This window comes from Astatotilapia calliptera, chromosome 15 (assembly GCF_900246225.1).
Source record: "Astatotilapia calliptera chromosome 15, fAstCal1.2, whole genome shotgun sequence".
NCBI classification, from domain to species: Eukaryota; Metazoa; Chordata; class Actinopteri; order Cichliformes; family Cichlidae; genus Astatotilapia; species Astatotilapia calliptera.
This window is the reverse complement of record NC_039316.1, coordinates 7,871,038-7,887,179: the sequence shown is the minus strand read 5'-3', so window position 1 is coordinate 7,887,179 and position 16,142 is coordinate 7,871,038. Positions and strand designations below refer to the sequence as shown.

Below are 16,142 nucleotides of genomic sequence, written 5' to 3'. Positions count from 1 at the left end.
ATCTATACGTTTAGTAAACGTTACCCTTTTTGCAGTCCAAACAAATATCTCTGTATTTGAGATCAGCTAAGTGATCTTATAGACCTTCATTATATCCTTAAGCGTGCGCCCATGGACATTCCGCTTTGCACAAGTCTGAGTGTCTGCAGTGATTTCAGCCAAATACACCTTGAAATGAGAGAAACAAATCCTTTTTAGCACAGGGCAGACATGAGTGTTTTTCTGGCTCTCTCATTAATATAACTCACCTCAAAGCCTTTAGTTTTAGCTGCACTCCAGAACTGATCAAAATGTTTAACCCTGTCATTAATAGTGTCTAAAATAATGAAAGGAAAAAAGCCATCATCCAAGGTTTTCTTAAACGTTTTAAGCATGCTGCTCCGGTAAGTATCCTCCATCTCCAGCTCATACTCGTACTCCATAGCCTGCAAGACAGGTTTTTCTGCATTACATCGTGCATGTATTTTTCTTTACTGCATGTTCTATGCAATTCATCTGTCAGACTTACCTTTTTTTTTACCCTCTTCCCAGTGTCTGGGTCCTTCTCAACTTTCTCAACCTCTGTCATGAAATAATCATCTAAAACAAGAACTCGGGGAGGTGCACCGCCACATTCAACCTCTTTGTCCTTAACATTGTCCACAAGACAGAAAAGAGTATTTAAGATTTTGTGTCGTTTACAAAAGAGCATTTATTATGTTGAAACCTAATGACACATAAAGACAGTCTATAAGTAAAGGTTCTACTGTTTGTGCACTTATTATAAAAGTTCATTTAGCTTACAATCAAATTACATAACCCTATAATTTGCTAGAAGGACTCGACTCACCCGTATGAGCTTTGCAACATGGGTTTTTCCGCTTCCTGGAAGCCCCCTCATGATTATGACAATCTGTTAAAATAGAGAACTTCAATGAGTGCTGCTCATTTAAAGAGTGGGGTATTGATGCATGAATTAAGATCGCAGTGATAGCTGGTACCCTTTCAGGGCGAGACAATCTGCCAGGTAGTTTAAGGATATCGTCGATATTCTTGATTTCCGGCTTCTTCTCAACACGTGGGGGAGGTTGTGGAGGTGGGACTGGTGGTGCAGTGGGGGGCCCTCTGTCATCTGGATAACTTCTTCTGTCCACTATAGGATAAAAAAAAATCTTAAGCTTAGATTTTCTTATTTGATATTTACTTTACCAATTTACCCTGAGTTACCTCATGTTCAACTTACTGTAAGGTGATGGGCTATGGCTGTAACGTTCAGGCCCAGTACGCTCAAGTATAGCACGCTCATATGGAGGTCTATCATAACCTGGCCTCCCATAATGTTCATCTGGATCACGGCTGCCACTACGGTCCCTATCTCGAACATCCCGGTCCCTCTCCCTGTATCCGGAGCGTAGAGAAGATGCCAGTGGAGATCTACAGAGAATGGGGGCATAATAAGTTTCATTTCATCAACAGAACTTCATATTTCAGACTAGCACAAAGGCACAGTGAAGACTTATCACAGTGTATGACACAATGTCATATAGTACCTTTCATCATTCATGGCCTGAGTGCTTGAATCAAAAATACAGACAAATAAAAAAACAATATTATATATATAAAGAAGCAGCACACTACTGCATAGGTAGGGAAAAATGCTGTCAGTAACGGTGAAGAAGCTTCTTACCTGTCATCTCTTTCTCTCAGGGGGTAGCGCTCCCTGTCAAATCTTTCTCTTTCATATTCTGGCTTCTCTCTGTATAATTCCCTCTCTCTGCTGTACTCCCGGCGGTCCATGTAAGGGTCTGATCGTCTTTCGTAATATGAGTCTCTGCCGTAAGGATCTCTGAGTGGTTCTATGAGAATCAAGTAGTTAATAACCATGTATTAGAAAATATAAAATAAAATCCTGCATATATATATGCAGGACTTTAGTTAACTTCTCTATTGATGCATGACACGTGTATGGCAGCCAGCTGACTTGTTTCTACTATTGTTTGTGCATAAAACATGATAATTTTACAAAACATATTTCAAATCATTTGAATAAAATCACAGGCTCTGGCTGGTGTTTAGCTACACATTTTAGATGGTCGGATCACTGCTTCCATTGTGTCCATGATCATTTACTCTAGAGGAGGGTGTAAAGCAGGGGTCCCCAATCCCAGTCCACGAGGGCTGGTGTCCCTGCAGGTTTTAGATCTCACTCTGGGTCAACACACCTGAATCACATGATTAGTTCATTACCAGGCCTCTGGAGAACTTCAAGACATGGTGAGAAGGTAATTTATCCATTTAAATCAGCTGTGATGGATCAAGGCCACATCTATAACCTGCAGGGACACCGGCCCTCGTGGACTGGGATTGGGGACCCCTGGTGTAAAACTTTGTGAAAGGAGTGTAATATGAGTCAAAGAGACAGAGAAGCTCACTTCTGTCCAATGACAGCAATACTGGACATACCAAACATTTCTGTTGGTAAGTGGATTTAATGCTGTTAACAAATCAGACACTGACAATGTGAGAATCGAATCAACCTGTTTTTGTTTTTTTAGAGGGAAAGCCTGATTTTTAGGACACGCAAGCCTAACATTAGCTGGCATAATGTTTGCTTGAAATCAGCTTTTGTTGTTTAGCATGCACCACAGCTTATGCCTATGGTGGAAGTGAGAAATAAATCATCATTTTGTATGTTTTTCTCAGAATTGTTTTGCTGCTGAATTTTTTTGTGTTTCAGTCACACAGGATTAGTGGATCCTGATTGGTGACCCATCCTTCCAGCAATTCTCTGTGATCCCATGTTGGGACAACAGGAAAATTAAGACTATTGAGTAAATCGCCCAACCTCACATTATACAACTGAAACCTACCCTTTTCATAGCCCCGGTCCGATGGCACTGGGTCAGGCCTCAACACAATCCTCTCACCATAAGAGATCCGCTCAACCGTGGTTCCAGGCTCTAAAATATCAAGTGCACATCAGCATAAATCCAAAACATCATTTGGAAACAAAAAAAAAGGTACTACAAGCTGCTCATACCATGACCATGACCATAATCAACCGTCTTTGGAATAACCGGCACTGCAGGTGCAGGGAATGACGGCTGATAATGTGTGGCAGTAGATTTTATATCGCGAGGCACAGATTCAGCTGCAGTTGTCTGAGTTGTTGCAGTCATACCCTGGGAACATACTTGATATTAGAATGATCTAACAGTAAAACTAAAAGAAAATGGAGGAAAAAAATTCTATGTATTGTATTGTATTTTATGAGAAAAGAGAAAACATGGAAAAAATATCTAAATAGATGAAAACAAAACAGACGGGATTTGAATCGACATAATCAATTATCTTGGTCTTTTTACATCAATGTAGTCACACCAAGCAGACTAAAATAATAAAGTTGATTTTTATTTACCTTCAGAGCATTCCTGACTTCTGGTGGAATCTCTAATCCAAGAAGACCAGCAGGCAAATCTGGCAGAACATCAGTTTGTGCAGGCTTGGATTCACTACCAGAGGTTTTACCCTCCTGCAATTCCCTGTGGACCCGAAAGGAATTACTAAGTTAAAACAGATGATTTAACCATAAATTAAAACAGAAATGAATGTGTGAAATTATGGAGTTTCAACAAAAAACCAAAGAAAATACATTTTTTTCAATCTATGAAAATAAAATAATTGTAAATCACATGGATAGATGCTAGTTTTTGTTTGCCTAATCAATGGTAAATGTTTAGAAATTACCTTATTAGTTTAAGCTCTTGAGCAGCTTTCAAGATGATCTCATGTTGGCGTTGGGAAAGGGCAAGTACATTTGCTCCACTGGCTGCTTCAACTGAACTCTCAGGCAGGTTTGTGACAGGTGCAGCTGTAGGTGGAGGTATATGCAAAGGAATTTCTTCTCTTTGTTCCTCATAGCGAGGTCTACGATCTTCATAGTCTATTGGATACCCTCTCTCTGGCAGTGGAGGACGTCTGGAAGGCCTCTCCCAGTCTGAAGGAGGTGGGTAAGATGTTTCATCCTTCCGGTAAGGTGGCTCATCCCTGTATTCACGAATTCTGAGTTCTCCTCTCCCCCGCTCAAGTTCATCATATTGATATGGGTGACCTCTTTCTCTTTCCTCTTGCCAGTGGGGTTCTCTGAATGGCTCTGATGGTGCCTTGCGGGGGGGATAGTCCCTCTCTGAGAGAGCATGCTCTCTGTCCCACTCAGACTCATGATACCTGGCATCACGACGACAGTCATCAGGATGATAGTCTGGTGGTGGCCGACAGCGATACCCATCTTCCCCATGATCATAATCTACGGCATAACCCTCTTTATAACCTTCTTCATAATCCTCATGTGTTGGACCTGGCGGCCACATACCTCTTCCTATTCCCCGACCCATAGGTCTCCTCCTCAGTCCTTCCCTATCTAGTATCTCATGTGGAGGTGGTGGAGGACCTCTGCCAGGTGGTGGCTGCCAATCTAATTCTCCTTCCGTTCCCTCATCGTATATTGGCTCCTCCAAATGATCTATCATTTCATGAGGTGGTGGTGGCACACGACGCCTGCCTCGTCCTACGTCAGGATGCATCGCATGGCTAGGGGGTTCATGTCCATGGTACATGGGATGCATTGATGGATCCATATTGGAATCATCAGATTCCATTCCGTGGCCTAATGGCTCGTGATCTATTGGCCCATGTGGTGGGAAATGGGGGCGGCCTCGTCCTTGAAGCATGAAACCAGGGTGACCACGTGGGGGACGACCCCGACCAGGAGGAAATGGAGGTCTCATGCCTCTCATTGGTGGTCTCCTTTCAATCCAGTAAGGGTCTTCATCCTCTAAGTACTCATTTGATTCAGCTTCTTCCCAGTGTCTGTCCACTGGTTCTTCCTTTCCCATAGGTGGTCCTCCTCTTCCCATGGGTAATCCTCTTCCCATAGGTGGACCTCCTCTGGCCATGGGTGGACCTCCTCTGGCCATGGGTGGTCCACCTCTACTCATTGGTGGTCCACCTCTGCCCATTGGTGGCCCTCCCCTAACCATTGGTGGCCCTCCCCTAACCATTGGTGGCCCTCCCCTACCCATTGGTGGTCCTCCCCTACCCATTGGTGGTCCTCCTCGACCCATAGGAGGACCTCCCCGACCCATAAGGGGTCCACCTCTTCCCATGGGAGGACCACCTCTTCCCATGGGAGGACCACCTCTAGGCATTGGGGGCCTTCCTCTCATCATTGGAGGCCTACCTCTCCCCATGTGGGGTCCTCCTATTGGCTCTTGATAGTACTCTTCCTCTGTGAAGTGATGTTCTTCTGGCATCCACATTTCTTCTGGGGGCATTTCTGATTCCTCACCACCAAACTGTTCATGTGAAGGATCTTGCCAATAGTAGTTTTCTTGTTCTTCTTGCATACCCACATTTTCTTCAGGGGGCATGTAATCATAAGGCATTTCCCCCATCTCTTCCCCAATTGGTACAGTGTTTTGTCCCTTAAACTCTCCACTGCTCCTCTGCCCACGTCCTCGTCCGCGCACCTGGCTAGGCACTGGGGGCTGGCCTCGTCCCCGACCAGGGGGAGGTTTTGGAGGATCTAGTTTTGACTGCTTTTGTGGCTCTGGTTGGATTCCTGAGGACTTTGGAATCTGTGGTGGTTTGCTGTTTCCCAGTGGTCCATCTGGTTTTTGCGAATTTTGTGTTGTAGTGTTTGATGTAACAGCAGAACTAGTATTTACAGGGGGCTTACTGTTAACAGGTTCAGATTTCTCACCTTTGTCCAAAGTAACACTGCTATTTGAATCCTCAGGTTTTGTATCTGTTTGTAATGTCTGAGGAATTGGTTCACTTTGGACAAAAAAACCCTCAGTTGAAAGTAAGTTGTCATCTGTCATATCTTCAGAAGCGCTCTTATCAACCAATTTCAATTTATCTTTTTCATTTTCAGATAGCGGCTTATCAGACGATTTTTCTGGAGTCTTAGAATCTGGAGTTGGAGGTTGCGGAGTGACTGGTTCCACCTTAGGCAGCATTCCTTGCTGCTGTTTTTCTTGAAGGTTTGGTGGACATTCAAGACGAGGTGAAGGGCCAGTGAGCCTTGTGGAATCAAACCTAGGTGGCTGCCCAAATCGAGGTTGATCAAATCTGGCCGGTCCATCAAACCGTTGCCGTTGTTGATCGAATCTAGGTGGACCATCAAAACGATGCCTTGGTTGGTCAAATCGAGGGGGACCATCAAAACGGTTAGGTGGTTGGTCAAACCTTGGAGGACCATCAAAGCGTTGTTGTGGGTGGTCAAATCTTGAAGGCCCATCAAATCGCTGTTGCGGTTGGTCAAACCTTGGGGGTCCATCAAATCGCTGATGTGGTTGTTCAAATCTGGGGTTGTTTACCCTGGGAAATATAACAAAATAAAAACAAAAATTGAAATAAAAATAAAAAAAAACACCCCATTTAAAGAAAACAATAATTACAATTAAATATGAAGCAATTTTATATAAAGATGTGCTTTTAAAAGATAAATATAACCAAATGTATAACTGAGCAAAACATAGTAACACATAGTAATAAAAGACAATTACAACTTACTGTGGACCCCTGACATTGTTGAAACTTGGTGGCTGAACAACTGGGGGAACTGGGGGTTGGACTCCTATGCCACTAGGGGCACTTCCTCGAACTGAGGGCACAGCAGGTGATTCTGAATGTGTTACAAAACCAGTAGGCTGTGGACCTTGAAGTCTTGGACCAACAGTAACAGGGGTCTGCTGCATACCTGGGTTTACTGACTGCTGCAAAGGCGTGTCTTGTACAGGGTACTGGCCATACTGTCCCATCATTCCACTATTATATTGGCTTGACGCAAACGGTACCATGGCAGTGAGAGTAGCCACTCTTTCTTGAAGGTGGGCATTTGTTGCATTCATCTGTTCCTTCCACTGTTTCCACTGATGCCCATAATCCTGCAGTTGGTCTTTATGAGGATAGCTCTGGAATTGCTCATACCACAGGGTGAAGGAGTGATTCCAGTCTTGGAATAGAGGTGTGAACTGTTGCTGTTGCATTTCGTAGTGCCTCAGCTGCAATTCTGCAGACATTGACTGCAAAAGAGAATTTTGGTGATTATTTATTGCTTAATTTTACATGCAGATAGGATAAGTATTTAGAAAAACACATTTGAGTTTGTACCCAAATTGAATGAAGGGTTTAGGGCTTTGCTTTTTAATAGGAAATACATTCTTTTTAGGAACCAACATAACTGGGTTAATGATTCAAAAGATATTTTATGGACAGAATTGAGCTATTCTTTAATTCTAAACTAATTAAGAAGGTAAAAGGTTGGTGTGAAAGCACAACACAATATCTAACAAACTATTAATGAAAACAGATCATCCTTAGGCTGCAAATATAAAACAAATCCCATGTGATATGCAGAAAGCATTAGTAGCAAGTTTTTAAGCTGCTCTGCAAGTCAACAAGGCCTGGAGATTTACTACAGACAACAGAAGTGGATGATAACACATGAGCTTTTCCGTGGTGAAGACAAAAAACAAACTATCCCCAAAAAACAGCCAAGTGTAGCACAAACTGCAACAGGTAAACATATAATTTTACAAGTCACCAAGAGAAGACTTTATAACTGTAAATACAGAAGGTTTAACACCAGGCGCAAACTATTCATCAGCCTTAAAATGGAGAATGGCTGAACCTGCCAAAAAACAAAAAGCCAGACAGAATACAGAATAATCAGCAGAAAGCACAAAGAAAGCTGGGACCAGCTCATGATTCAAAGCATAACACCACCTATCAAACACAGTGGAAGCAATATGATACATGGGCATGCTTCACTATATGTTTAGGGATGATGTGAATCCCATTGACTTCAGACATGTATAAGGATATGCTGTGCACTCATATTAAGCCAACTGTAACAAAGCTGTTGCACCCCAAGAGTTTTCCCACAATACCATCTCTAGAGTTTAAAGAGAATGGTCCAAAAGTGCATAGGAGGAATCATGGAAGCTGTGTCACTGCTTAAATATTTCCAGATGCAACTGTACATACAGTTATAAGAAAGTAATTACAACTGTACATAAGTTATAACAAAGTAATTACTCAGACATTACACATGAAACTGAAAACTTATTGGCCATCAAGATCCCATTGGCCATTTACCTACCTGTAGGTTTGCAGGCTGTTGAATGAGGCGTTGGTATTGCTCCAGAATCTGCTGAAGCTTCTCATGTTGTTGCATGAGAGCCTGATATTGTAAACCGGCTCTCTGCTGTTGAACTTGTTGCCAGTGTGCTGCTGCAGCCTGTAACTGCTGAAGGCGAGCAGCTTCCTCTGGGTCTTTTGGTACTTCAGGCTTTAAACAGAAACAAGAAAAAATTATAGCACAGTATATCACTGTAAATCACAATTTTTCTTTAAAAAAAAAGTGTATGCAGTTTGTAATGAAAGGAAGGAAATTACGATGAATCCAAGACACTATTGAGAACAAAAACATTTTTAGGTAAGAGTGCCTTAAAATACTGCTCATATTGCTGAAATATTGGACATGGGATGAGTACTATAACTGGGAAAGAGCCATTACAAACACTATTACAATTACAATGGGAAGGATGAATGAAAGTGGTTGATTCCTGCACACTTAAGCCACTTAATTCATATTATGGCAGTTAACACAAACAATGGGATAAAATACACTGACCCGCTACTTCATTAGGTATGCCTGTTTACCTGGTTGTTAACGCAAATTTCTAATTAGCAACTAAATGGCAGCAAATATGTATTTCAGTATGAGGTCATGGTCCAGACGACCTGCTGAAATTTGAACTGAGCATCAGAGTGGGGAAGAAAGGTGATTTAAGTGACTCTAAATCATGCATTTTCAATCATTTTCTTTTTTCTAGGGTTTGCAGTGAATGGTCCAAAAAAAAGAAATTATCTAGTAAGGGATAATTTTCTTCGAGGTGCCTTGTTGATGCCAGAGGACAGAGGATAATGGTCTGATTGCTTCAAGCCAATAAGAAGGGAACAGTAACTTAAATAACTACTTGTTCTTCCAAGATATGCAGATGAGCATCTCTGAATGCACAACACTTTTAGGCAGATACACTATAGAAGCAAAAGACATGACAACAAGTTCACTGTACTCAAATGACCTCACCGCTCACCAAATCTCAATCCAATAAAGTACCTTTAGGATGTGGTAGAATGGGAAATTCCCAACAATGATGTACAGCCACCAAATCTGCAGCATCTGTACAATCCCATCATGTCTATATGGACCAATATGTCAAAGGAATGTTTCCAGGAATTTGTTCAATCTATCCCATGATAAATTAAGGTCGTTCTGAAGGAAAAGGTGGGCCCAAACCAGTACTAAAAAGGTGTACCTAATGAAGTATCCAGTGAGTTTATCGAGGAACACTACAATAATGGCAGAATGGGTAGTGTGACTTACTGTGTCTGTAAATGTAGGTGGTTTTCCTACATTTTCACTCTGTAAATTTATGTAAACAATATAAACAGTGTTTAGATTCAGGAACAAACTAATTTCTCTTAATACTGGTTGTGGTGTGTTCTTAGAGGCTATTGAATAAAACACTGGTAATGTTAACACTATGCAACTTGCTTAAATTCCCAGGCAAACGGACAAACATTTTATCTGTGACTGCTTCTTGAATAGTTGCTGGTAGAGGTAAAGCCTTCATTAATAATTTGCAAAAATAAATAAATAAATAAATAAATGATCTCAGATATCCACAGAATTCGGTGCAGCCCAGGAAATTTTAATTGTCCATTACAGCATTCAAATGCATTATTATTTTATTATTATTCATATATTTAGTTTGACAAACCTATAATATAAACTTTGAGCACACACCAACGTTTAATTCACAGAGAGCAAGCCATGCTGTTAAAATGTATTTTATGACTTATGCAACATTTTAATAGTATGTTGTATCGCAAATTATTTTAAAAAATTATCAAATTAGGAAACTATTTATGTGTTAATTCTTATATATTATCCACAATGCAAGTCAAATTTTTAACTGGAAGCCTTGACATGCTAGCCTCAAGCAGAAATCCGGATAATCCTACAGAGATGTGTGGGTTAAGCTCACTTTTAGAGTTCAGCTCTATTGAAAACCGATATCACTTACAAATTCCAACAGATTTTGCACTGCTTTCATTGTAGCAAACTAATAAGATATTAATGTGCAAATTGATGGCGTTCACTGTTTATGCATCCAATGGTGTAGGAATTCTTACCCTTACTTCCTCAGGTAGTGGTGGCGGTGTTGGAGGTTCCTCTTTAGGCGGCGGGGGTGGTGGTGTGCTTTTTGGTGGTTCTAATGGAGGGGGCGGAGGAGCTGTTTTGCCTGGGGGTGGTGGCAGGGGAAAAGAGCCATCTCCATCTTTCTGATTCTGTTTGGCTCTCTCTTGCTTCAGTTTCTGCAGATTCTGAAGATGCTGTTTGTACCAGAGCTGCTGCTGCTCCTTGCAGAAACAATTACAAGAAGATCTGTTCAGCCATTTTCACACAATAATCTTGGACAATTACAGGAGAAGTCGAGTCATACTTAGAAACAAAAACAAAGGAGTAGGATTTCTTTATGCTGTACCTTCTTAAATTAAGAAGGCTAGGAAGTTAAGAATATGTCACACTTCTCTTAAATTTATACTTCAGATTAAAAAGCTCAGGATATTTACTTGGTGGTATTATTAAGAATCAGGTGGCTTAACAGTAAAATATCAAATTAGGGTCCAAGCTTCCCTAGCTGAAAATTACATTTTAAAAATAATAATATATTGTACTCTTCACTAGCTTGGGTTGAACGGTGTTTTCCTGTTAAATGGTGCAATGTACCTTCATATGTCTTTGTTATTTACTAATTTCATGTATATTATTAGTAATTCAACACTAAAAGCCATTACCTGCAACGGTAAGGATTTCTCGTCTTCTGCCGTGGGGGCCTCCTTGGGTTTGGGAGGACTGCTGTTCTCTGGTGGCTTTGATGGCTGCGGCTCTGGAGGGGGAGGCACAGGCTGGGTATCGGTGGGATGCGGTTGCGGAGGAAGTGGAGGAGGCTGCTGGTGACCCTGTTTGGGAGCAGGGGGTACTCTCGTCGCTGAAGTCTCTTCTGGTTTAAAGTAGGACTGAGCGCCAGCGCCGCTGTCTACATGTGCAGGTCCTTCTGGACGCCACGACGACCCCACGTACCCACCAGCGTGTGCAACGCCGTATGCAGGAGCAGCAGTACTGGCATTGTTGCCGTGTTGTAATACAGACTGGAGCTGTTTCTGGTGGAGCATCTGCAGCTGCTGCATCTGCTGGAGGTGCTGCTCCTGCAAGCTGGAAAACAACGAGCCGCTGGAAGAGGCCTCGAAACCGCCGAATCCGGGAGCCTGGCCAGTGTGGCTGCCAGCCAGTGGCTTACGGGGCCCAGCACCTCCATAGTTTTGGGACTGAGGTGCACCGTAATTTCCCCAGGTAGGATACATCGTTAAAAACAAAGCAGCACACGGCCTTTGTGGAGGCACATACAGCCTAGCTCGGAGCGGCTTCCAAAGCTAACAGCTAACGTCGACCTACGTTTTTTAAACAAAACGACGGCTACATTCTAATTTCCCCACTGAGCATCAACACATTAAATAAAGATATCAACACAGATTAAATAACAGCTATCCGTTGTAGGATATGATGTAACGCTGTGAAACTATATTAGAAAAATGTTCATACGGTTTTGCAGTTGAGCGACCGACATTAGACGGCACACTGCTGATGACGGAAACACATCACACATTAGATGATGACATCCGGTCAAGCGCTGAACGTTTAATAGCGATATATTTTTTAAGTTATCTGCAGTATATACATTTTTAACTTAACAATACATTACATTTTTTGTCTTTTGTTTGATCTGTAAATTAGTTTTTTTTTGTTTTTTATTGTCGTTAGCGTCTGCTTCTTTTTTCTGATCATTATTGTTGTTGTTGTTGTTGTCGTTTTCGTTGTTGTTATGATCTATAATAATGATTATATATTATCTGTATCAGTGTTGCCCATCAGTAATCAAAAGGTCTTTAGTCAAAGCATCTGTTTTAATTGTTGATATCTACCTAATCAAGCATTTGTACCATAATAGAGAAACAAGTTATTATTATGGATGCAAAACACTCAATTAAATACATAAATAAATAAATGAAAGGCGTCTGCTTTGTTTCTGATCACTTGCTGAGTTTTCATGCCATCTCGGAACAAATACGTTGCTGTTTTTGTCCTATTACCACAAGAGGGAGACATTTACAAGCACATTCCCGCGTCGTCGTCCCCCCCCCCCCCCCCCCCTCAATAAATAAACAAACAAACAAAACAAAATAACATACAAAAGTACAAACAAATTATTATTATTATCATCATTATTATTATTACTGGAAAAAATTGAGCACTTAACGATTTTGGACTGAAAGGTCACACAATGCAAATTGCAAAAGCCATCACTAATTAGAAATATAAACCAACAAGAAATATTCACAGAAATGTTTTATTACATTGTACTGAGTAAAAAATTCTATATGAGATGATATGAAAATACTTTTTTTATTATCAATATTATTCTGCAATGTGAGTTCCATCCATCCATCCATCCATCCATCTACCCATGTGTGTGTCCACAGACTGTATGTACAGTCTATGAGTGTTTTCATATAGTTCCGTAAGTTTTATCCATTGACTGAGAAACCAACTGTGGGAGTTCAGGCTGTGTTTGAAGTGGGTTTAGCAGCGTACAGGATGAGATCTGTGGTGGGTAAAGGACCAGTGACTTTAGGTTGCCCTTGAGGTCTGATACACATAAGAGTGTTTTTTTCTTAAGATCACCAGTAAATCTGTATTAATTTTGACCAGAACCACTTAAAAATAATCGTTAAAGCGGATTAATCAAGCTGGTCCTGTTTAATGTCTCCCGTTAATTAGTTTGTCAGCAGTGTTTTAATATCGCCTAATGACTTCATATTTCACTGATGACATTCAAGGGGTGTTAAAAGAGGGGAAATGGCCCATTCAGGATTCAGTTCTTTCACTTAAGACGCCCTCGATGAATAAGACAAGGTCACGGAGGCCTAGCCTTTAGGGAGAGATACATTATCAGGGGATGGGGGTGGGAGAAATCCCATAGAGGAAGTTCTCTCCCCTCTAAAACAGCATGACGGGCACAATGTGATACAGTTCTGTCTTAGGACAATACACCGCACAGAGGATTCATGATAGAGCTTAGGGCAGCCACACTGTATTGGATGGCAGAATAACCCCACAGTACACAATAATGGTGACACTAGGGACCAATGCTTTTGGATAGGAGAAACGTTTGACGCTTATTGTCATATATATTTTTATGGTGCGTTGAAAGCTGGGTTGAAACTATAACATTTAAATATTTATCGACTTTTAGACATGTAAAGAAAAACACCAGTGAAGAAGTTAGCCCCTTTTCGATCTTCATCAGCAGTTTAGAAAGCTTTCTAAGCAAGAACAAAGAAATCAGAAATCGTAAAGTTGTAGCTCACAGTATTGAGGACACGGCATTTTCTCTGAGATGAAAATCCTATGTTAAACAAAATGCTCAATGGAGGCTAATGGATCCCAAACAAGTCCATGCACTGCTTCCAAAATGCTTTGTTTGACAAATCAATTTTCCCATAACCCGGTGAGGAGAAAAGTGATGTGGATTGATCGTCCCCCCTGACTTTGTTTCCAGAATATTGTTTGATGGCTGGATAGATTAATTGGTATGACATTTGAAAGCCTTCTCTTGACTGTCAGCATCCGAGCCTCGATATGCCGATCGAACCTCTGTCTAATTGTCTCCTCTATAATACCTCAATTCACAAATTAGAGACGGTGCCTCTATAAACTATTCCCCATGTAAGGCCCAAACAACATCACACTGCTCAATCAAACACTGGTTTGAATAGGAGCGATGCTGTGGACTGATAAGATAGAGTGCATTAAAGGGCATCACCTAAACCGCTGTGCCAGCACATCTTTCCCTCGGCACGGAAGATCCGAAATATACAAGTCAGATCCCAGCAGCAAGTTAACAGACTCTGGACTCAACAGTCTGTCAAAGCTCACACTATCTAAATCTTTATTAATATCCTCATTTAAATTAGGACTATTAAAGAACAGAATAAAAGGGTAAATCATGTACATCACTGACCTTGTAGTGTAAGCATGTAGTTCTCTGATTTGCTTTGTAAGCGCATGGCCATGTTTTTGTGAGGTAAAGGTCAGAATTTTAACCTTTACAGCTGACCCATGTCCATTCATATGACACTAAAGTAATTAAGTAATAAATATACCAAGGGTGTCAAACTCTTAAGAAGTTTAACTACATGCTGAATCCTTCACATGTCTTAGTAAAAGAAATAATAAGTGTAATTTGAGCAGCATGTCTCAGTTTTTCTACATGATAAAGAAATGCTGCTGGACTTAATGGAAGAAATCTGTCAGCATAACTATTTGGGCTTAGAAAATTACAGTCAAATTTTCTGGTAGCTCATTGAGCAGACTGTCCTATAATTGTTAAAGAAAGTTTCTGCAATTTGTTTATTTTCTTGATTCATTTTGTTTTCTTTTTACAGAGGACTCACCATAAAACTTAAATTCTATTGTAGATAGTTATTTAAATGTTTGTCTATTACTTAGATACTGTGGTGTAGTATGAATGGGCTGTAGAGCTCATGAAAATACAGTAAAAAAAAATCAAAAGTCTATGCCTTCCTTTACATTTTCCAAAGCAGTACGTGGGTCTTATTGGAGTTTTTTGTGGGCCAATTATGGGACCCGGATGAATAGTTTGACAGCCCTGATATAAACAAATAAATGACAAAAAGGTTCCTGCTTTTTCACTATTTACTGTTGAAATCTGTTTTGTTTTGTTTTGCAAAGAATGTTTTCTGTAATTTTATACACATTTATTTATTTGTGCTTCCAAATTTCTTTCATTTACAACTTAGAGATCTTGTAGAAAAACTAAAATGTACCATCGAAATTGTACTTCTTATTCTTATATTAAGTTATCTCAGGGAGTTGAATGTCTGTAGAGTGACAGAAAGGGAAGTTTCATTGGTCTGGCCCACTTAAGATCAAATAGGTTGCACGTGGCCCATGATGTAAAGTGAGTTTGACCTTCCTGGTGTAAATAATGAAACCGCGTTTGATGAATTCCAGTTGTCCACTGTCCCATTGTCCCACTGTCATTATAGTATTAATGGTTAGAAGATAGTTTTTTTTCATGTGAAAATGTTAAATTAAACATCAGATAATATGGTTTTGTGCAATCTTCTGTTGCTTTTACAGTGTGGAAGTAAAGAAGAAAATATACACTATATAGTGGGGGTTTTTTGGGGGGGGGGGGGCTTACACTGACTTTTGGGATGTTATGAAGTGTTTTTGGATTTCACAAAACAGTGTGACTGTCTGTTCCCATAACAATGTAAAATACTGAATCTGGCCAAATGCAGGTTACTTGATTGGCAGTTGTACATGCAGTCTTTACCATTTTCCTGATACATTTTCCTTAATGATTAATTATGTGAATAAGTAAACCTTTAAATTTAAACATTTCAATTGCATTTAATTCAGAAATATTGCTTCATGTTTATCAGTGCCAAGACTATTTTTTTATTGCATCTGCAAATGCTTATATAGTTGTGATAGGCTAATATCAGCAGATAATAATGTGTTGGCCTGACTTTAATATACAGTAATGGCAATTTTTACAGTAATCCTGACTTATACTAATTAACAAGGCATTATAACAGCATCATTTACATTAGTTACCACATATACAGCAGTTAAAGTTAGAAGCACAAAGTCTGAATCTGTTATTTTCCACCCACTATAATCTCTGATACTTTTGTGTTTACAGACTGTGCCTCCCCCTCCAGAGCTGCAGCCATCAAAGCTACCGCAGAACAGCGGTCCTCCCAAAAAAAAAAAGGAGACAGGCTGGTTTACAGTCCTAAAAGCACCAATAGTCTGTTAGTTCTCTGAGGGAAAGCAACATGTTTCATTAAATCAGATCTGTCGTTGGTGGGATGCCTGCCCACGACATTTTATCACCTTTTATTTATCATTCAGAATGACTAATTGTCTTGAC

At 40.5% G+C, this 16,142-nt stretch overlaps 1 protein-coding gene across 6 annotated transcripts in view; it reads right to left on the bottom strand.

Annotated features, from left to right (window-relative positions):
- Window positions 1-11,793, bottom strand: part of ylpm1 (YLP motif containing 1) — a 29,588-nt gene extending 17,795 nt beyond the window's left edge. For 2 of the 6 annotated variants that reach the window (XM_026194030.1, XM_026194026.1), the window contains exons 1-17: window positions 10,915-11,793; window positions 10,249-10,476; window positions 9,437-9,475; window positions 8,147-8,335; window positions 6,556-7,067; window positions 3,727-6,360; window positions 3,398-3,521; window positions 3,020-3,161; window positions 2,850-2,939; window positions 1,667-1,835; window positions 1,530-1,553; window positions 1,223-1,413; window positions 981-1,132; window positions 830-892; window positions 509-628; window positions 249-425; window positions 85-168 (exon numbers count right to left, since the gene is read on the bottom strand). In XM_026194030.1, the coding sequence (XP_026049815.1) occupies window positions 85-168; window positions 249-425; window positions 509-628; window positions 830-892; window positions 981-1,132; window positions 1,223-1,413; window positions 1,530-1,553; window positions 1,667-1,835; window positions 2,850-2,939; window positions 3,020-3,161; window positions 3,398-3,521; window positions 3,727-6,360; window positions 6,556-7,067; window positions 8,147-8,335; window positions 9,437-9,475; window positions 10,249-10,476; window positions 10,915-11,481 (5,505 nt within the window). In that variant the 5' untranslated portion in view covers window positions 11,482-11,793. Of the gene's footprint in view, window positions 1-84; window positions 169-248; window positions 428-508; window positions 629-829; window positions 893-980; window positions 1,133-1,222; window positions 1,414-1,529; window positions 1,554-1,666; window positions 1,836-2,849; window positions 2,940-3,019; window positions 3,162-3,397; window positions 3,522-3,726; window positions 6,361-6,555; window positions 7,068-8,146; window positions 8,336-9,436; window positions 9,476-10,248; window positions 10,477-10,914 lie in introns of those variants that run through there. The other 4 variants (XM_026194029.1, XM_026194027.1, XM_026194028.1 and 1 more) reach the window with 4 other exon arrangements.
- Between the last annotated feature and the right edge of the window lie 4,349 nt (window positions 11,794-16,142).